This window comes from Ipomoea nil, unplaced genomic scaffold (assembly GCF_001879475.1).
Source record: "Ipomoea nil cultivar Tokyo-kokei standard unplaced genomic scaffold, Asagao_1.1 scaffold1509, whole genome shotgun sequence".
Classification (NCBI taxonomy): domain Eukaryota; kingdom Viridiplantae; phylum Streptophyta; class Magnoliopsida; order Solanales; family Convolvulaceae; genus Ipomoea; species Ipomoea nil.
This window is the reverse complement of record NW_017617937.1, coordinates 1,501,542-1,522,952: the sequence shown is the minus strand read 5'-3', so window position 1 is coordinate 1,522,952 and position 21,411 is coordinate 1,501,542. Positions and strand designations below refer to the sequence as shown.

General features: G+C 34.7%; 3 protein-coding genes across 5 annotated transcripts; 1 reads left to right on the top strand and 2 right to left on the bottom strand.

The window, feature by feature from the left end:
* Window positions 1–1,310: 1,310 nt before the first annotated feature.
* LOC109189030 (PI-PLC X domain-containing protein At5g67130-like) lies at window positions 1,311–4,366 on the bottom strand. Its single transcript, XM_019339725.1, has 9 exons — window positions 4,206–4,366; window positions 4,055–4,135; window positions 3,835–3,960; window positions 3,612–3,749; window positions 3,142–3,240; window positions 2,729–3,032; window positions 2,097–2,320; window positions 1,859–1,945; window positions 1,311–1,740 (listed from the first exon to the last, which is right to left on the bottom strand). Exons 1-9 carry the CDS (start codon window positions 4,209–4,211, stop codon window positions 1,564–1,566), a joined length of 1,242 nt encoding a protein of 413 aa, XP_019195270.1. The 5' UTR covers window positions 4,212–4,366; the 3' UTR covers window positions 1,311–1,563.
* A 4,584-nt stretch (window positions 4,367–8,950) lies between these two features.
* On the top strand, window positions 8,951–15,312 carry LOC109189029 (zeaxanthin epoxidase, chloroplastic-like). The gene is made up of 9 exons (XM_019339724.1): window positions 8,951–9,483; window positions 9,971–10,133; window positions 10,693–10,767; window positions 11,176–11,276; window positions 11,701–12,028; window positions 12,584–12,675; window positions 13,697–13,811; window positions 13,915–14,018; window positions 15,205–15,312. Exons 1-9 carry the CDS (start codon window positions 9,014–9,016, stop codon window positions 15,257–15,259), a joined length of 1,503 nt encoding a protein of 500 aa, XP_019195269.1. The 5' UTR covers window positions 8,951–9,013; the 3' UTR covers window positions 15,260–15,312.
* A 2,147-nt stretch (window positions 15,313–17,459) lies between these two features.
* Window positions 17,460–18,863, bottom strand: LOC109189031 (mitogen-activated protein kinase kinase kinase NPK1-like). Of its 3 annotated transcripts, none has more exons than XM_019339728.1 (2): window positions 17,924–18,863; window positions 17,460–17,890 (listed from the first exon to the last, which is right to left on the bottom strand). In XM_019339728.1, the coding sequence occupies exons 1-2, from the start codon at window positions 18,719–18,721 to the stop codon at window positions 17,651–17,653; spliced, it is 1,038 nt and encodes a 345-aa protein (XP_019195273.1). In that variant the 5' UTR covers window positions 18,722–18,863; the 3' UTR covers window positions 17,460–17,650. The 3 variants fall into 3 exon arrangements, with proteins under 3 accessions (XP_019195273.1, XP_019195271.1, XP_019195272.1); XM_019339727.1 differs by having other exon boundaries at window positions 17,562–17,900; window positions 17,934–18,863; XM_019339726.1 differs by having other exon boundaries at window positions 17,460–18,863.
* Window positions 18,864–21,411: the final 2,548 nt, after the last annotated feature.

Here is a 21,411-nt window from a genome sequence, read left to right as displayed (position 1 = left end):
CGAGTGTAACAAACAAGATATGGGGGACAAATCTGAGCACTCAAAGTTGTGGTGGTGCCTGAGATCTACTGCGAGTCTCCATAGTGTGTGTCGGAGTGGTAGATTTTACTGGCTTTCCTCGCGAACACCCCCTGGTCGAGTGACGACAGTATCTGAAGTGCGTCAATCTGCTGCCCAGTAGTACCTGTGGGCAGGTATGGCGGGAGTTCGCCTCCCGCGTGATGGTCCCGTGCGGTACTCGCGGGCTGGTCTGGTAGGAGCTCCCCTCCCGCCAGTTATTATTGCGGATGCGCCGACAGACTATGTTGTATGATGGATTCTGCCCATGGAGTGATTTGAGGAGCATGTGGTGGCTGCAAAACATTCCTAGTAGTTTGTAAGTCAATGCACCTATAATCCCGAAATGACTCAGGATAATGTAGAAAGACACACATAGAAGATCTATAGGACATTTTATGACAATTATTTGACCGTAAATAAAGAAAATTTCGACACCCGAAAACACGAAGAAAATAGTAGGATGGAGAAGATTTATACAAAATATTTTACACAAAAATTAAAGAAAATGTTCTACACGCAAATTAAAAGCAAATTCTAGAGTTTATAATTCACAAATAAATTGAATTTCAATATCCAACTAAAAATTCATTTGATCAATTTGTTTACAAATCATATTTGTATTGAAAAGTTTAACTTATTAACCCCATTATTGGACTTTTTATTATAATCAACATTTTCCGGTTTCGCGTGGATTACGCATGAACTCACCCCTAAACCTATAATGATGTAAAATGAATTAATTTAGTGTTGAGACTCATCAATATTAAATTGTACATTTATACATGCACTGAGCACATTTCAAACTCAAACCTCTAAGAACAATCTCGATAATTGAAATTTTTTCTTCAATTCTTTTTTGTGCTTGAATGGTTGTTATTTTTCCTTTTTGAGTTTTTGCGCGCCTTCTACACACCAATAGACACATAAAAGGATATGGTTCATTTTTTTTTTTTTTCTTTACTCTATTTCCTTCTCTATTTCCTTATTGACAGTATTGATATTAAATTTTTTTAGCAAAAATTAATATTGTTGGAGTTACTCTTATGAGAAAGGAAAAAAAAATTCCATATATCATATTTAAGGTATTCTAAAATTATCAAAATATTCAAACTTTTTTGGGTATCTAATACCATGTAGTTTCAACTAAATTAATGTTAGTCGATATACTAACACTAAATTAAATATTACCAAGAAAATCACATTATACAATTTAATCATGTCTAGTTAAACAAACCCAACATATAAAATGAACCAAAAAGAAAGATAATGTCACAACAAGATCTAAAAAAGTATATCACTTCCACTATCAATACTTAATATGTACTGTTTCTAATTATATTCAATACATTACACAGGCCATAAACATACAACAGTGAGTTTGTGAGAACAACAAAAATCTAACAAGTGAATACCAAAGAATGTGTGACTTTCCTGCTTTGATGCAGCTCAACGTGTATAACTGTATAGACTTCCATGGTTGGTGGCAAGTAAAACCACTGCAATTTACGACCCCAGTAAGAGAGTTACAGCGAAAATCGTCACAATCAACCACTGAAGCTGCAGCGATCTGCATATTGGAGAATCGTTGATGGGATTTGTCGATGTTGATTCAGGCGTTAACTGTGCCGGTGGGGGAGGAAAGAGCTCAGGCATTTCACATGTGGTAGATGAACCATTTGACTGTTTACAATGGACAAAATTCACGTCAATACTGAAAGATGTGTTTCGTTTCAACTAAAAGTTTAAGCTGATAGTAGAATTGCGCATTTATTATGATCAACAAGGTGTATTAACAAACCTTGCAATATGCAATACTCTCACAGTTACAAGTCAAACGGCCATTTACTCGATCCACAGCTTCTGCCACACCACCACCATCATTCCTCTGCAAAAGTATGGATATAACATTAGGGAAAGTTTTTCTTTTTTTCGGGTTTTTTCTTACCCTCGATAGCCACAAATAACATCATACTCGTTCCTGAGAAAAGTCACCCAACAAAGAAAAGGAAGAGCATGCACTTCTATTGGCCTTATACCATGTAAAAATCGACTGCAACGAAATTTGGCCAACGGTTTCCAGCTGCTTCATAACAGATATCCATCGTACTAAGTAGTGCAGCAGAATTGTCAACACATGATGCTGTCACATTGGGGTTGTCTGGAAAATAGTTCTGAAGAACCAATGATATTGTTTGTGTATTCATAGGAAGCGATTCGGAACGGCTTGGACAGGAACCGGATCGCATTCCATCGTTTCCATCTGCAATGCATACAAATATGGTGTTAAAACGTCAAAAAACCAAATAGTAATTAGCATTAGAAGCTCGATCTACATGCTTGAAATGTGCATATACCTTCGTCTAAAATGGCAATCATAAAAATGTATATCAATCATATAAAAAGAGAGTTCAAACTAGGACATTGTTTGCCCACATTCCCCCAAAGAATTTGCCTAGACAGGCATTTGAGAAACCACGGCTGGAAATTATGGAATTTCCGACCACCTGAAAGTGATCTTAAATCAAGTCGAAAGCCTTGTTCCGACCACTTTTGGTATCCGGAAAAAACCTTTATTGCTATTTCCGACCACTCAAGAACACTTTCAGGTGGTCAGAAATTCCATAATTTCCAGTAGTGAAGCAAAATGTTATATTGGCGTGAAACTCACACTGGTTTTCCACTACGTATCTCCATTCGTAAGCAATACCCTCAGAAACCTCCTTAGCCTCTTTAGATGTAAAGACCACGAGCCGCTGATTCTGCTCGACCATATCATCCACCAAAGGCCAATCCTCGCCCTTTTGGGGCATTTGAGACACTGGAAACCAGTACTCGCTAAGACCAGACGCATCAAAAACCTTTGTCAATCCTTGTGGAGATGTCACATAGTCCTCGATGAAGATAGTGACAATTTCAGACGGGTTTTCTTCAAGAAACACTTGAATTTCTTTCAGCACGATAATAGCAGGTTGCTGGAATGAACAAGGTAAGAACGAAAGAACAAGGAAAAGGCAATGAGAAAAACATTTGTTCGTTTGTATTTCGGTAAATAAATGCTACTAAGACCATCAACAAACTTACAAATGATGTAACGTTGAGGCATTTCCCTCCAAATGAGTGACACAACCAGATGTCATCGTTGAAGTCGTACATATCAAGCATAAGTCCTCGAACCCCATTCTACAAACGCAAAAAAATGGAGCACTTCAGTTAAGTGGCATTTTTTCTTCAAAATAAAATATGATAGTATAGTATAATTTAGATGTTAGATAACAATATAACATAAACAAATTTGAAACCACCCCTTCCCCTTCCCCCTCCTTATATCCCACAAACACTAGATAAAGGAGTGTTTAGTAAATAGTTGTTAGCTAATTGGGCTAGTAGGTTTGATTAGTTGATAACATTAGCTGATTGTAGAAAGATATTTGGTAAATTAATTATTAGTAATGTTGAAAAAATCATTGACGGACCAAGTTGATAACACAAATCTCATCAAATCCAAGTAAACACCTTAAATAAGATATTATATGAATTAAATATTGACGGACCTCGAGCTGAGCGGTGACGGTATCCTCTTGGTTGGTCGGAGTAATAATATCAGACCCGAGCTCTGACTTCGACCCGGACAACGCGAACGAATTGTGAGTCGTCAACCATGAATACTTGTTGAATGGCAGCCCTTTGACCTTTTCAACCCAAACCCAGAAGAAAAATCAAATCAAAATCCCAGAAAATGGAAGAAATTTAACCCAAAAAAAAAAAAAAAACTACCTTTGAGGTGGGATTGGTGGGTTGAACGCGAGAGCATCTGGGACGGGTATTTCCATTTGCAGGGCAGGTGGAACAGATAAAGCCTTCATTGCAGTTATTGCTTGAAGTCGAACACGTTTCTCCAATCTGGTATATATTCCAAAAGCAAAAAAATATTAATCTCGCCTCAATTTCGGCAGGAATTGCATGGGGAACAGAAAGAAAGGAAATTTAAAGAGACCGTGAGAGAAGAAGATGATCGGAGTAAAGAAACGGCGATGAAGGGGAGAAGTTCTATCAGAACAAAAATGGCCGCCTGCCCCTGCAACCAATTTTGTTATGAGTTGAGAGGAAAGAAAAAGAAACAGCGAGAAAGAGAATTGCATGCCTACCTGCATAACTTATTACGCTCTCTCGCACCCTCTGCACGAATAAAGAGAGAAAGATACGTAAATGCGAATTTTGGTTCCTGTCTCTGTTTTCGCCTAAAATTGGATTCTCGTACCTCTCAATTCTCATCAAGAAAATATTTACTTTTGGGATGAAATGTTTGACTATGTATGGGGAAGGATGTTTGAATGAAACTACTTATTATCACCCTCTCTTACACAATAAACTTATATTCTTCCTCCAAATAGTGTGCATAGTGAACCATCAAGTTAAATACGTACCGATAATCATAAATTTATATTCAGATTTTAAAATTAATGAATCATAATTTTCGTGTTAAAAAGTTATGAATTTGATTTCTATTATATTCTCTTAATCGATTTTGTTGTACAAGATACCTCTCTTGTATGATGAGACGTTGCACACAATACATCTTGCATGTAAAATGTGAAATTAATGTGCACCATTGAATAGTAGTGGTATTTATATTATGTGAGAAATGTTGCACATGATACTTTTCCTATATTAAGACTTTGGAAGGAAGGCCTATGACTATATGACACATATCATTAAATAGTGAATGTGGATTTACCATGCTATTAACGAACCAAACTAAAAGTCGATTAAATCCAACCCAAGTTTGACTAAATGAATCTTATCTCACCAAATATATTTATACAAATAATGATGACTAAAATATAACACAATGAGTCAAGACCTTGTGGTCTAATTATTATTGTTCACACAAGTTGTATGGACTATATTTTGTATATTATAAAATAATGTACATTTAGTACACAAATAATGTACTTTGTTTTCAGAAAAAATATATTATTATATATAATGTTCATTCAGTATACAAATAATGTATTTTTAGTACATTAAAAATGTACTTTCTTTTATGGTCTATACAATATTATGTGGACCATGGTCTATACAATAATTTGTCTTATGGGTCTAATGGCACCAAGTTGGACTCCCATATAGAAGGTGTTTCGAGCCTCAGTAGAAGCAGTATTGACTATTTGTGCTTCAGTAAGTTGAGAAAGTAGTTATGAACAGATAGTGCATCCAATGAGAACGTGAGAACAAACGTGTGCATCCATATAATATTTTGTAATGGTCTATATTAGATTAAGTGTATATTTTGTAGTGGTCTAGATTAGATTAAGTGTGTGCGAATGCGAATTAAATGTGTTCAAACACACTTAATCGCGTTTGCACACATTTAATTCGCGTTCGCACACACTTAATCTAATCTAGACCATTAAAAAATATTAATTAGATGAATGCACACGATTTGTTCTCACATTCTCACTTAAGCAAGTGTTCTCATATTATCCTAAATCTATATCTATAACTATATCTATATCTATACATCTATATATATAACACAATGAGAACATTAAAAATGGTATAATATGTTATATTTAATTTATTGTTTGAACATTCAAGAATTATAACTATTCGCCTCTTTTGAACAGATCAACTCTTATGTGTTAGTTGTGAATTGAGCCTTCAAATTTTTACTATTCCACCATCTTATTGCTACTAGAGATTTTCTCTAACGTCATACTATCTAAAAAATAATTATTATATTTAAGATATTTTGCTCATTAGACTATTTATTTCTTTTCCATTTGTCTAAAACTCACCAAATAATAAAGGAATGTTTCGCAAATAGTTGTTAATTGATAGTTATTAGTTGATTAGGTTAGTGAGTTTGACTAGTTGATAGCATTAGTGGATTGTAGAAAGATGTTTGAAAAATTAACTCTTAGCTGATAACTGCTACATATAAAATGACTTTATCAAAAAGTGTATCGAAACAACTGTTTTGAACATCTTTTCAAATTTTAGTGTTTTGTACAATAAAAATTGTTACAAAAACTATTTAATCAAAACTGACTGATAGACAAACTATAATTTTCTTGCCACGGGTACAGACTATAGTGGAGTGAGAGTGATACACATCAGATTATTACTTTTTCCTGTTAAAGCACAAAAAATCAACATCACCTCTACTGAGGCTCGATCTCATGACATCTCATATGAAAGATTCACTATATGCTTTCTGAGCACAAAATGCTTGACAGATTATTAATTAGTTGCGAGAAAGTAAAATGTTTAGAGGCTCCATAGGATTCGTAATAAACAATGCAATAGAGAGTTATGCTATGATTAGGACATCTATGTGAGTCAACCAAACACCATGATTCCCATAGTGTGTAAACTCATGAACCAAACACACTCTTAATAATTATTTGCTAACAACTTTTTAAAATACAATTATAGAATTTAATTACCCATTCAATTAAAAACTCTATTCCCTAATTAAAAATAGGCATCATTCCATCTTATTGGTAATTGATTTAATTTTTAAGTTTGGATTAGTGCTTTTAGATTTGTTGTTTGTTCATATTAGTGCTTTGGATGTCATTGTATTAGAATCAATTGTCTTAATTTTTTTTTTTGTATTTTTAAAACATTTATTCATTTTATAGGGTTATACATAACCAAACATCAATATTGGTAATCATTTAAATTCTACCATACTACCAAACATGCAAAATATTTTTATCAAAACCAATTACCATTGCCAACTATGTATTTAATTATCATTCTGATTTCGTTTCCCTTTGTGCGAACCAAACATACCCTAAGGGGGCGTTTGGTTCGGGTCATCTTAGATTACCTAGGTAATCTGGGTCTGGTAATGTTATATTGGTTCAAGTTATGAGATTACCAGGTAATGTCATATTACCTCAAAGCTGATGTGGCGGTAATGTGATTACCTCCATTTTTTTAGGTAATCTTAGATTACCTTGAATTATTCCAACTTTGCCCTTGTTAACTAATAATAATAATAATAATAATAATAATAATAATAATAATAATAATATAATAATAATAATAATAATAATAATAATAATGAAATTAATATATATTTATATAATCAAATACACATATGTGTATATTTATATATTTAATTTTTTTAATATTTAAGCTTTGATATATACATTCATAGATATAAATAAATACACGGACATTATATATATATATATATATATATATATATATATATATATATATATATATATATATATATATATATATATATATTACTGAGGACATTATTGTAAATTGATTCATATAATCTAAAATATAACCCTGAACCAAACAAGGTAATATTATATTACACCATCCAAACCAAACACATAAGATAATCTTACATTCCCAAAATCTCACATTACCTTACAGGAGGTAATCCTATTACCTGGGGTAATCCAAGATTTCGTGAACCAAACGCCCCCTAAGAGTCAACAGAAAAAATGATTAAGGCAACGTAACCTCTCATCTCTCGTGTGATGGCGGTAGTTTCAGTGTTAATCTAACAACGTAACAACTCTTGTTAAGACTCATCTTCTTCCAAAAGGTTGAATTCTCAACCCTAAAAGTGTTAAGACTCATCTTGTTTTGAGGCTTGAGTGATATGGATGTCATGATTATTACGAATTATAATTTTTTTTCTATATGCAATGGGAGAGGAAAAGTAAAAGAGAATAAAAAACTAAAAACATTGGTATAGTAGATGATAAGTTTCACTTAAAATTTTCTTTCAACGGTAATGTGAGAGTTTGATTGCTGTCACGAATATTAAAGGTTTGGATTGAGAGTCTTTTTACGCATAAATATATAATTTGACATTAAATTTTGAAATTAATTTGACTTTATTTATCTCCTCATAAATCATGACTTGGAATATATATATTTAAAAAAAAAAAAAAAGAGAAAAGAAAAAGATAAGACTTTAGGCCGATAATTTACAACAACGTGATCAATGAGCAAAACTCCCGTGACGGGACGTCAAAAACATTTTCAGTATGTTATTGACTATTGAGCAGTACTTTTTGTCTGTAGCTGTCAAATTATTGTGTGGATCGTGGTTCACATAGTTATGTGGATCGTTGTTTAAAATGATGTTGATAAATTTTATGAGTTTGAATAATGTACGTTACGAGTTAGAATAATGTATTTTATGTGTTAGAATAATATACATCATGTGTTAGAATAATGTACTTTATGTGTTAAAATAATGTACATTATGTGTGAGAATAATGAAACTTTTGGAGTAAGATAATATACTTTATGAGTTAGGATAATGTACATTATGAGTTATAAAAATATATATTATAGTGGATTGCGTGAAAAAAATTACACAAAATAATGTCATTTTTGAACCGTGATCCACACAGTTATTGTCCGTAGCCATACACGATATGGTTATATATCGCTTTGACACGTCAATTTTTTGTATCAGATCACTATTTTTTTTTATAACTCAATATTTTCAATTTTGCTGGATTGTATATTGAATCTCATTAAACATGTCACAGATCAATGAAAAGGTAAATTGAGTTAATCTAATTTCAAGACTCAATGCGCAGAAGAACCCAATCCAAGCCTAATATACCAATGTTCTCGATAATAACCAAACTTCCACAATACCGCAATAAGCAAGTATTAATTGATACTTTTAATCCATTAGACGTGGAATTCAGTCATTAGATGATTATTCAAGAAAAAAATTATGCTTTTAGTATTTGAGTAATATGGTAAATGTAATTCATAATTAACATGGACTGCAATAATATCTTTTAATTAGTCACAAATATGGCTTATTTAATTTTTCTTGGATGCTATTATTTTGGACGAAAACCTAAAAAAAGTATTCTTGAACTCACTGACCCTCAGAGCATTTATACACGGGAAAGATCGAAACTTGGGCTTTCTTTTTTCCAGGAAAAAAATGAATTCATCTGTGTTGTACACTTCAATTCATACCCCAAGTGCATTGTTTTGGAGAACCCAGTTTCCTTTTTTGGTGCATAGAGAATCCGAAGCAGAGTTTTGTTCTTGTTTGCGCAGTGGCTGCAGTTTGAGAAGCCATGAAAATGGGCTGACAAGAGTGAAGGCTTCTTCTGGGGACTCTAAAGCTGCATCAAAGAGGAAGCTGAAGATACTGGTGGCTGGTGGGGGGGTTGGAGGTCTGGTTTTCGCGTTGGCGGCGAAGAAGAAGGGGTTTGAGGTGGTGGTTTTTGAGAAGGATTTGAGTGCTATCAGAGGGGAGGGTGAGTTCCGAGGTCCAATTCAGCTACAGAGCAATGCTTTGGCTGCTTTGGAGGCCATTGATATGGACGTTGCTGAGGAGATCATCACTGCTGGCTGCATCACTGGTGACAGAGTTAATGGTTTGGTTGATGGCGTTTCTGGAAACTGGTGAGCTGATTAGACGACTTGTTTACACCTTTAGATTTTCTGTGCTTTTTCTGCAACACAAAATAGTTATTACAAGTTTAACTCTTTTTCAGCTGGTTTATTATTTTTATAGGCGTGTTTAGTAAATGGCGGTTAGCTAGAGCTGATAGCTGATTGGGTTAATTAGGAGTATAACTAGTTGATAACATTAGCTGATTATAGAAAAGTACTTGGTAAATTAGTTGTTAGCTGCTTGGTATAATTATTTTTTTTCAAAAAGCTAATTGAAAAAGTTGCTTTGAGAAGCTTTTTTTTTTTTAATTTTAGCATTTTAAAATTACAGAAAGCTAATTAACCAATTAATAGTGGTCAAATAAGTAAAAAATCAACTAACTATTTTATCAAACATGGCCATAGTCTTTACTAGTTAGGATCAGAAAATGACAAAGATACATAATGATTGTGGATTTTTCTCGTTAAACATATTATAATGATTGTTGTTTATCAGGTATGTGAAGCTTGATATATTCAGTCCTGCAGCCGAACGGGGACTTCCAGTGACAAGAGTTATCAGCCGCATGGCTTTGCAACAGATCTTCGCATGTGCCATAGGAGAGGATACTATCATGAATACAAGTAATGTGGTCAACTTCAAGGATGAAGGAAATAAGGTACCATCAAACTTTAATTAAATATAAAACATTTGTCTCTCCAAACCATTGCGAAATATTATAACACTTTAACAAAAATTGTCTCTATCAACACTTTTTATATGCATACTATTTTGTATTTTGAATATTTTTGTTGCAGATTGAAATTTTTTGGAAGTATATTAATTTATAAGTGATTTTTTTTTAACTCTCAATAATTTGTTAGGTTTATTTATTAATGTTTGTATATAGTAAGAATATGTTAGATATTTAAAAAAAAAAAAAAAATCTTAGGAAAGCTCAATCGAACCAAACATCTTATTTAATTTTCTAGATAATTTAATTCTTTTTTTTTTTTATAGTAACATCAAACATGTTAATTAATTTTTTCCGTAAAATTATTCTCATCAAATGCATTCATTGAAAATATTTTCTTAAAAATTTAATTGATAAGAAAGTACCTCTCTTAAAAATTTTCTTTGAGTGATCGAGCTAGTTTCATGTCTCACGAATTTTTATCCATGAAGCAATGAGATTTTACCTTTTTCTTCAATCGAGTTTAATTTCATTTGTTGTTTAGGTTACTGTTGTTCTTGAGAATGGGCAGCAACACGAAGGTGATCTTCTAGTTGGTGCTGATGGAATATGGTCTAAGGTATTGTATCTTTCACCGATTTTTTTTTTTTTTTTTATGACAAAATTTACAATCATTAATATAATTGACCAATTCAAGATAAAAAGTCAATATATAATTTTCTTATGGAGTCAAACTCGGGAGTGGATTGCCCAACATTATGTGAAATTATACTATAGACCACGAATAAATGTTCATTTTTAGTATATTGAAGATTCATTTTTAATATACTGAAAGTTATTTTTTGTTGTAATATAAAGATGAACATTCAGTACACAAAAAATGAAGATTCAGTATACTAATAATAAACCTTATATTAATGGTCCAAAGTATAATGATTGATTTTGTAATTATTAAGTCAACTGTGAGACTAATTCGGTTCGATTATCCCGTTTCACTGAATTTCTTGATTGTACAAATTAATACTAGGTGAGAGCTAATCTGTTTGGGCATAAGGACGCCACTTACTCAGGCTATACATGTTACACCGGAATCACAGATTTTGTTCCTGCTGATATTCAAACTGTGGGGTACATTCTGATCTCCTTACTGTAACATTCTCTCCTCATTTCTTTTGTTAGTTTTATTTAGTCACCCGTAATCTTTTATACGTCATGAAACCAAATATAATACCTAATTTACCAAATATCTTTTTACAATCAATTAATTTATGTTATCAACTAGTCAAACTTACAAACCCAATGATTCCCGGTATCAATTTATGTTGTGTCAACACGTGTACCTTGAGACATGTCGTGTGTCCAGTCATGTCAACTTATTACAAATTTGTATTTGTGTTTGTGTATAGCCTAAACTTTTTAATTCCTTACCTAGCCAGATCAAGAAAATATATAGACACCAACATGTGCTGCATGAAACACGAATTGTCATCATGTCTAGTTTTCTTAAGTAATTTTGGGGAAAAAAAGGTTAATTTAAATTTATCTTGTGAAGGTACCGAGTGTTTCTAGGCCACAAACAATATTTTGTTTCTTGCGATGTGGGTGGAGGGAAAATGCAGTGGTATGCTTTTCACTATGAACCAGCTGGTGGTGTAGATTTGGCAAATGGTAAAAAAGAAAGATTGCTAAAAATGTTCGAAGGTTGGTGTGACAATGTCATAAATTTATTAGTTGTTACGGATGAAGATGCTATTTTTCGACGCGACATTTATGATAGAACACCATCCTTGACTTGGAGCAAGGGTCGTGTTACCTTACTTGGGGACTCAATCCATGCGGTGCAGCCAAATTTGGGTCAAGGTGGATGCATGGCCGTAGAGGTAATAAGTCCATATATAACTTCGTTTTATCTTATGCTGATATGATATATCCTCTTCCTTTAGTTATTTAGTTTCTTGGATCAATTCATGCACAATTGTTATGCTGTGGAACTGTGTCCACCTGGACACGATTCTATGTTCATAATTACTGAACTGTATGTTCATAATTATAAAGTTATATATATTCATAATTATTGAACTCTATATTCATATTTACAGAATTCAATGTTCATAATTACTGAATTATATATTCATAATTTTTGAACTTCATATTCACAATTATTGAATCTCTATATTCATAATTACAAAACTATATGTTCATAATTATATTCACAACTCTATGTTCATAATTATAGAACTATACGTTCATACTTTTTGAACTATATATTCATAATTATGAACATTTTTGGAACCGTGTCCACCCTGCAAGGTGGACACGGTTCCCACAACAACATAATTTGCCATTCACGCATGCCTCTTGTTGGGCTAGATTTTGATTAGAGAAGTAGTGAATTGAAGGGGTTTTAAACTTTAGTCTGTATAATTAAATTGCAGGATGGGTATCAACTAGCTCTTGAGCTTGACAAAGCTTGGAGGCAAAGTGTTGAGTCAGGAATTCCTATAGATATCACCTCTTCATTAAAAAGGTAAATTAGATTTCCTAATTTTGTTGACTATATATACATATAGAGAGAGAGAAAGAGATGTGAGTTCAAATGAGAACAACCCTTCAGGTAAAAAGTGAAGACAGATCACAGTGTATATTAGAGTTTATTAATAATTGAGGGTTTTATTAAAAAAAAAATACGGGATTAATTTTGACTTGTTTGACTTGGTTAAACCATGAGTATTTGGTTAATAGGCTATGTTTGGAAACCCGGAAAATGACTTCTGAAAGTCATTTTCCGAGTTTTTGGTGTTTGGCTACACCTGGAAAATTCAGTCAACGGAAAACATTTTCCGTTGACTGGGGAAAATGAGCCCAATTTGGCGGAAAATGACTTCCGCCAAATTTGGGCGGAAGTCGTTTTCCGCCTTTCTCTTTCGTTATTTTTTTTTTTTTTTTTTTTTTTTTAAAATCTGGCGGAACCCAAGCCGGAAACCATGGCTATGGTTTCTGGCGGAACCCAAGCCGGAAACCATGGCTATGGTTTTCGGCGAACCCAACTGGGTTCCGCCGGAAACCATAGCTATGGTTTCCGGCGAACCCAGTTGGGTTCCACCGGAAGCCAATTTTTTTTTTTTTTTTTTTTTGTTTTAAAAATATAAAATGAATTTTTAATTCAAAATAAAATATTTAATTATACTATTCTACTCATTTTTCAGAAAATGAACCAAACACACCAAAACAGTTTTCCAAATGCAACCAAACACTGGAATAGGAAAATGTTTTCTGGAAAATGACTCATTTTCCAGAAACCATTTTCCAGAAGTCATTTTCCTGCTTTCCAAACGGACCCTAAATGCTAAAATTCAAAAAGCTGTTCAAAACAAATATATACCCAAATGTCATTTTGCATGTAATCAGCTATTAACATAACTAACACCTAATTAATTTACCAAACATGCATATTTCTACAACTAGCTATCAACTAGTCAAACTGATTAACCTTTATTTGTCAAACACCCCAAATATATAATTTCTCCTTCTCTTCGTGTTTTCCCCAGTTATGAAAAAGCAAGAAGACTGAGAGTTGGAATCATTCATGGGGTGGCCCGAATGGCTGCAATTATGGCAACAATTTACAAGACATACTTAGATGTAGGACATGGTTCATTATCGGTACGAAATCCTTCACCTTTCTTCTTCAATTCTTTTATATTCTTATAGTTTTTTTAATAGGGAGTTTTCATGCACTTATAATGAACTATTGTTTGTCTTGCAGTTCTTAACCAACTTTAGAATACCACATCCTGGAACAGTTGGTGGGAGATTTTTTTTAGACATTGCGATGCCTTTATTGCTTAATTGGATCCTAGTAGGCAATGGGTAGGATCTATATATGAATATCTTGGTATTTTAAAGTCTCAATTTGCATTAACAAAGACTAGGGAAAGAATGAAAGATTGATGGCCTTAATGGTGTGGTCACTGGTCAATTACGTATAGATAGAGTATATGACTATCATATATATTTGAATGGTAATGATGATACGATACCACGTCAGCTCCACAAAAGATTGTGGAGTGGTACTTAAGTTGGTGTCAAACTTCTACTCATGAGCTTGCTTTTGTGGTGCAGTTAAGGTCTTGGCTTGAGTACCATTATTGTCAACATACATCCTTTTGTCAAACTCTTGTTTGTGGTTTATAGATTATTACGCATGAATTGCATTTTTTAGTCCAATTATTCCATGCTAGTCATTTAAGGTTTTTTTTTTTTTTTTTTTTTGGTTTTGTTTTGTTTTGTTTTGTTTTTTTTGTTTTGTTTTGTTTTGTTTTGTTGTTGTTGTTATTGTTCTAGTATTCCTTCTAAATTTCCAAATAAGTTGCAATTTTAGTCGTAGGAGCAATAGAGGTGGGATCGGAAAAGGTGGGTCCCTTATCAAGGCGTCATAGGTTAACCCAATGAGCTTATTTTTTTATTGGATTGATTTTTTTAGAATTTTAGCTCTGCAATTTTTAGGACTTATTGGGCCAGCCCATTGGTTCAGGGCTAAATTGACATCCCTAGTCGTAGCACTTACAACTTGGCCTAATTTGGGTTTGCCTAATTGTCCTAGCCTGACTTGTTTAGTAAAAAAGCTAGATCTAAGCTTATATGATTAGGGCATGTCATGTGTGTGTATAAATTGAAGAAGGTATAAGAAGGTATGAATAAAAAAAAAAATTATGAAATACTGAAGTACTAAGTAAGTAAATTATTAATGTAGTTTAATGATTCTATTGTTTCATAGACTAAATTTGCAACTTATTTAAAAATTTATGGGGTATCGTAAACTTAATGACAATAATTGATGGACTAAAATGATTATTATCATATAATAATTAAGAGATTAAAAATGTAATTTCACCTACTTGGATGTAACACCACTAAGCATATTTTAATGCATAGTGGGTTACGTTGTTAGCTTTCTCCAATCTCCGTACAGTGCCATATGATATATACTTACACTTCTAGTAGAGAAATTATTGACTTTTTTTTTTTTTTTTTTTTTTTTGTCAATCATTTGCAGAACAAAACTTGAAGGCAGGTCGCCGCATTGCAGGTTGTCTGATAAGGTATGTTGAATAGCAACTAAATACTTTGATTTACAAAAGACCTGCTGTCGCTATTGAGGGTGCAGTGGCTCACACCAGTCTAGCTAGGTTGCCCTGGGCAGTTTTTACGGAGAGTTAATTCAATTTGAAAGTTTGTAATTATCAAACTAGTTGTCTAATCAACTTAGTTGAGATTGTCTGGACAAACTAAATACTTATCACCTTGTTAAAAGTATGAACTAGATTTTGTGTCTATTCAAAAAGGTTATAATAGGGGTAACCCCATCCAAATTGGCTAACTACTGTTAAGAACTTCTTGATTTGACCATGTTAGCTATGGCAACCTAAGCTAGGTACTAGGGTTTATTTGATCTTGTGATTTGATAGCATTACTATTACCATTTTAAATCAAAGGTCACAAGTTCGAATGGTAAAAAAAAAAAAAAAAGAAGTATCAATTTAGGAAAATTATGATGTGGAATCGTGAACTGTTCATAATTATGAATATATAACTAAAAAATTATGAACATATAGTTCTGTAATTATGAATATAGAGATTCAATAATTGTGAATATGAAGTTCTAAAATTATGAATATATAGCTTTATAATTATAAACATATAGTCGTTCAGTAATTATAAACATAAAATCATGTCCACCTTGCAAGGTGGGTATGGTTCCACCGCATAACGATTGATCAATTTACACTGGCTGGCTTTCAATTCAGTTGAAAAAGGGTGAATAGGGCCTAACATTGTAAATATGAATCCCGGCCCATTAGGCACTTGCAACTTGCACTTTACTGTGCTTTGGTTGTGGACAGTGGCAATTGGATGACACATCTGGAACATTCAACGACAGCAACATTGAGAGTTGAGACCAGATCGGAACCTACGGAATTCCCAAGTTGATCATCAATCAACTTGCTGCATTGCTCATGGGGTAATAACTCCCCCTACTTGAACGTCAATTTGTCAACGTTATTGTTTCTACCCAAACAAGACTTTTACTAGTCTCATAACTCATAATTGCTTCCCCTCAAGATTGTTTCAAGAAGCTTTTGGTCAAACAACTCAACACCAAATTAGTAAAACACACAATATTACTAACAAGCTTTTGGTCTCTAAGACTTTGGCTAGCCTTAGAGCATCTTCAATAATAGTGTTTTTTTTTTTTTTTTTTTGGTGTGGTTTTTGAGGCACTAATTAGGAGAGAGAGGAGGGAGAGAAAAGGAAAAAGAGAGAAAAAAAAAATTAAAAAAACAGGTCAGACGCAAAAAAATAAAAATAAAAAATGGGCGTGCCCGCGTGCACTGCACGTGCTCGTCTGGGCATGGTCTGTGCAGGCCACGCACGCTGGTGCGCCTCTCTTTTCTCTTTTCTCTCCCCTAGCTCCCACAAAAAAATCATTATTGTAGGAAGACCCAAATCTTCTCTCTCCTCCACACAAGTCATGTTCTTTTCAAAAATTATGAAAAAAACCACATATGAAGATGCTCGTAGTTTACAAATTCAGACTATGAAACTTTCCTAAATCAAGTTTGGTTTTTCTTTCTAAAACATGAAATCTTTTTTTTTTTTAAGAAGATGAAATCCAAACAAATTTAGTAACAGATCTTCTAATATCTCAGAATGTCCTTTTAAATCTTATTGTGCCCGATAATCCTTTGGCATTTCCATGATTGATCGACTACTTCACCCCTGTTTGGGCGGACTGAGTACACTTAAAAAAAAAGTTGATGTGTTGAAGGAAAGAAGAGAGAGGGTTGTGGTTGTTAGGTTATTTAAAAGATTTTGTCAGAATTTTAGAGAATTTTGGAGAATTTTTGAGGGTTTTTTTTCATCCATTTCTCTTTCCTAATCACACTTAATTTAGGAATCCATCAAAACAAGGTATATTCCGTAATGCTCTGTATAATTCTATAAGTACATGCACCGCAAATCTTTAAAAAAGAAAAACAACATATAAAAGACAGCGCCGTTATTTAACGGGAGTTGCAACTTTTACCGAAAGGGAAGTACTCGTTATCTCTTCACTTATCTGCTTACGAGTTGCAACCCCCCTTTCCAATGATATTTTTATTGGTGTTTGAGCCGTGATTTTATGGTCGTTGCAACTTGCAATAATAAGAGTGGTTTTCTGAATGTCATCCTCACTTCATCACCCCAACATTATTAAAAAAAAAAAAAAAAAAAGAAATCATAGAAATTGCCTAGATTGCAAGTCTCATGTTTCCCAAGAATTCGATTCATTCACTTCTGTCATCATTAAACTAACATTGTACAGTTGGAACTTTGGGGATTCCCAAAGTATATTCCCCTCATATTTACATCAAAGATTTAAAAATTTCTCCAATTAATAAGCGAAATGCTAATACAATTGGAATAATTGGTGAAAAAAATTTTAATCTCCACCAATGGGATCACCTAATGCTTACCCACCCGTCAGCAACTTCAGACCAATTGGGTGAGTGGTCACTGAATAGTCCCCGCAGCCTTGTCGCCGGCGAAGATGGCCGGGAATATTCTGATTCCGGCAAGGATGTAATTGAGCATGTAACGGAGGATTGCCGGGACTCTGTTTCCGACGTCCAATCCGGGAAATCGAACGGGCATCGAGGGGAAGTGAAGGGAACCGGAGATTTGTCTTTCAATGTAACAGTGTCGGCGGCGCAGAATTCTTCGCCGTCATTCTCGGCGGCGGCCACGAAAGGATGATTTAGAAGCATCTCCGCCGTCCATCTTTTCCTCGGGTCCTTGAGAAAACACTTCCCCAGAAAATCTTGACCTTCCGATGACAACTCCCCCGGAATTTCAGGGACTTCTTCGCCGACCCCGATTCTCATAAGCAGCGCCGCCACGTTAGAGCAATTCCACGCCGGCGCTCCGGTAGCCATCTCCGCCACCACGCACCCAAGTGCCCATATATCCGCCGCCGGCCCCTGCTCGCCGCTGGCCACCATTTCCGGCGACATGTACATTGGCGTACCCCTCAACTCACACCCTAAACTCTCCCCTCCTCCTCCATATCTCTTAGCCAATCCAAAATCCGCAATCCTAATCCGACCATCCTCGCCCAACAGAATATTATCAAGCTTAACGTCACAGTGAACATAACCCGTTTCATGAATAAACCTCAGCCCGCGAAGCAGAGCCTTGGTATACCTGCGAGTCTCAAATTCCGGCAACCTATAATCCCCCGAATCCTTAATCTTATCCCCTAATGATCCCCGAGAAGCGAATTCCAACAGCACATTGTAGATCTTCTCGCCCTTCTCGAAACTATAACTGTCTCCGAAGCACCGAACAATCTCCGGGCAACCCTGAAGCTCATCCAGTATCCGTTTCTCGTTCAACAGGGAAGCCGCGCGCGACGCCGAGCAAGACTTGACCACCATCGCCGGCGAAAATCCGACGCCGCCATTTCTCGCCGTGGCCATGCTTACTTTCCCGAAACTCCCGTGCCCTACCGTCTGACCACGAACCCAATCCATGGAAAATGATCGATCGATCTGTTAAGGCAAAACCCTAACACTTAATAGGTTTCTTGTGAAGAAAGAATTAGAGAGACGGGGAAGAAGAAGAAACAGAGGATATTTTTTACTTGGAGATCACGACTAACAATGACTTATAGCACAGAGCCACTGGGGTATATATTGGGGTGGAGAATCTAATTTCTAAATTTCCAATTTTTTGTTTTAGGAAAGTACTAAAGAAAAATTTGCATACACGGTGACGCCAAGTCGCGAACGTGCGTGTGAGAATTTAGCAGCGGTCGTAGGAGCACGTGATAAGGAAAGGCATGTTTATTTTGATTTTGATTTTGATTTTGTTTTCATAATTTGGAGTCAAATAGCGTAGTCCACCAGTTTTTTTAAAAAACGTGGTGGTGGGTTCATACCCAAAATTACAAAGATATTTCTTCATATTTTCAATTACTTCTTTTGTAGTTTTGTATGTGAAGGATACTCTGATAGGATACCCAGTCATGTATATAATTAGGTAATCAGGATGTACAGTTCGACTACTTGCTTAGAGAGCAGACGGACTCTAATAGTCTAGCCCCGGTTCACTTATGTACTTTGTTGGCCGGCTTGGTTGAGCAACTAGATTAGGCAGTACAAGGGGTCCCGATTGAGTGCTGTGCTCAGAGGCGATGACCGAAGATTTGGCTCAATTTTGGCGCAGAATTTTACTTTTATCATATTAGGAAGTTGACCTAGCAGTGTGAAAGCTTTTCTAAATTCAATTTTATTAGTTTCTTACTTTCTTTCTTCTTTCCTTTTTCAAGACCCATATATCTTGTATAAATACCTCATGCATGGGATCACATCGTAAAGGGTTCTAGATTGAATACAATTACAATTACTCTATCAATTTTTTCTCTTAAATTTTTCTTAGCATTTTACGGTAGTGTTGGCTCACTGTCCGGCTACCTCGTGACTGTAAAACCAACTGTATGATTTAAGAGATCTTATAAAAAATTTATCAACTCATAATTTTATAACACAAAATAGCAATTGCATCAATATATACACACAGGGTGCGACAATGACAATCCGCTCTACAAGTATTTATATGAACCATTTTTTTGTAACGATGAAACCTCGCAATTATTACATGAAGGTGTGTACCAGATAAATTCAATCGTTATATAATAATTCATAAATCGCATAAATGATGCAAATTCCACTAAAAAGACACATTTGCGACAGACTCAACTATATTTTAAACAATAGGGATGACTTTGACAACTCCTCCAAATTATCTCCGGCCAATAGATCGAACGTACCAAATACTTTTCCATTTAACTATCTTTTGAACAGGCCAATAATATTTTGACCCATTGGCTTCAAGAAGTCCTCATCAAAGGAGAAACTAAGGGACCCCCCAAGTTGGAAGGGGAAAAAAGAGCGGTGATAAATGAATTGTATACATAACATAAGCCAATATGTCACCATTAAATATGCAGGCACGGACTACACATAGTTAATAATTAATGATGCGAGTGGAGACTGCGGCTGATGGACCGGTCCAAGAGTTGCGGCACTATCATTGGCTTATGCAAAGCCATGATTTTTAGCCACACGCCCCTCCTCATGGTGCCTGCATATATGCGCCCCGCCGGCCGGTGGCTAGTGCCTAGGGCAAATTATAATGTGGACAGCGGTCCAGAATGCATTGTGGTTCAGGCATCAAATATGTACTGTAAATTGCAGTTTTATTTCAACCCAACTACAATATATCATTTTGATATAAATACTGTTTAGGTGGACAATATACACTCAAATATATGAAATTGTTATTCAGTTTCATTTTTTATACACTGCAGGTTCATATCAACACAATTACAGTTTCATTTCAATTTAATTGCAGTTTCATTTGATAATATGATAAAAATAATACGTGAGACAGTGTCAGTTTAGATACACTATAATGTTTGTCGTTTTGGACCATGGTCCGCAGTATAATTGCTGTATTGCCTAGTGGCTACCATTGGTGGTTTAATTTCATGGTTATCCAGTTTGACTTTGCAATTTTGTAATCGAGTATTATATGTGCTGGATGGGAGATTGCTAATTGATTGCACAAAAAGTGGTGTGCCAACGTAAGACAATAGATTGGAATAAAATAAAGTATGGTCAAACTGGATGGATAGATGCATGGAATTGAAGTTTCTTTAATTTAACTGCAATGGAAATGATGTTCATTTGAGCCATTTCACACCTGCAAAGGGTCACCCTTGATCATGTCAAATGTGTTCTTTGGAGGAGAATTATTGCTCTACAGGAGAAGTAATCGGGGAGAGTGTGATTGTCGAGTTAATGCAAGATAATTGACCTAAGTCATTCCAACACACAATTTCGAATCAAATTTTCCCCAAATCTCTTTTTTAAGATTTTTTAGTCCTATAGGTTATTTGGTGGTCTATTGCCCTATTGGGGAGTGGATCGATACTCCATAATAATCCGTATAAGGAGGGATATGTGAAAGGGGGACACAATCAGTGGATCAAAAGGCAAATTGATGAGGCACAGAATATGAAAAGAGAAGATTCATGTAATTGTGTGAAATAAAAGAAATCCCACATTTTACTTTCTTCAAGTAAAAGTAAAGCAATGAAGACCAGGATCTGCCCCCACTGTAGCAACGGAGAATGCAATTAAAGACTGGGTTTGATTTA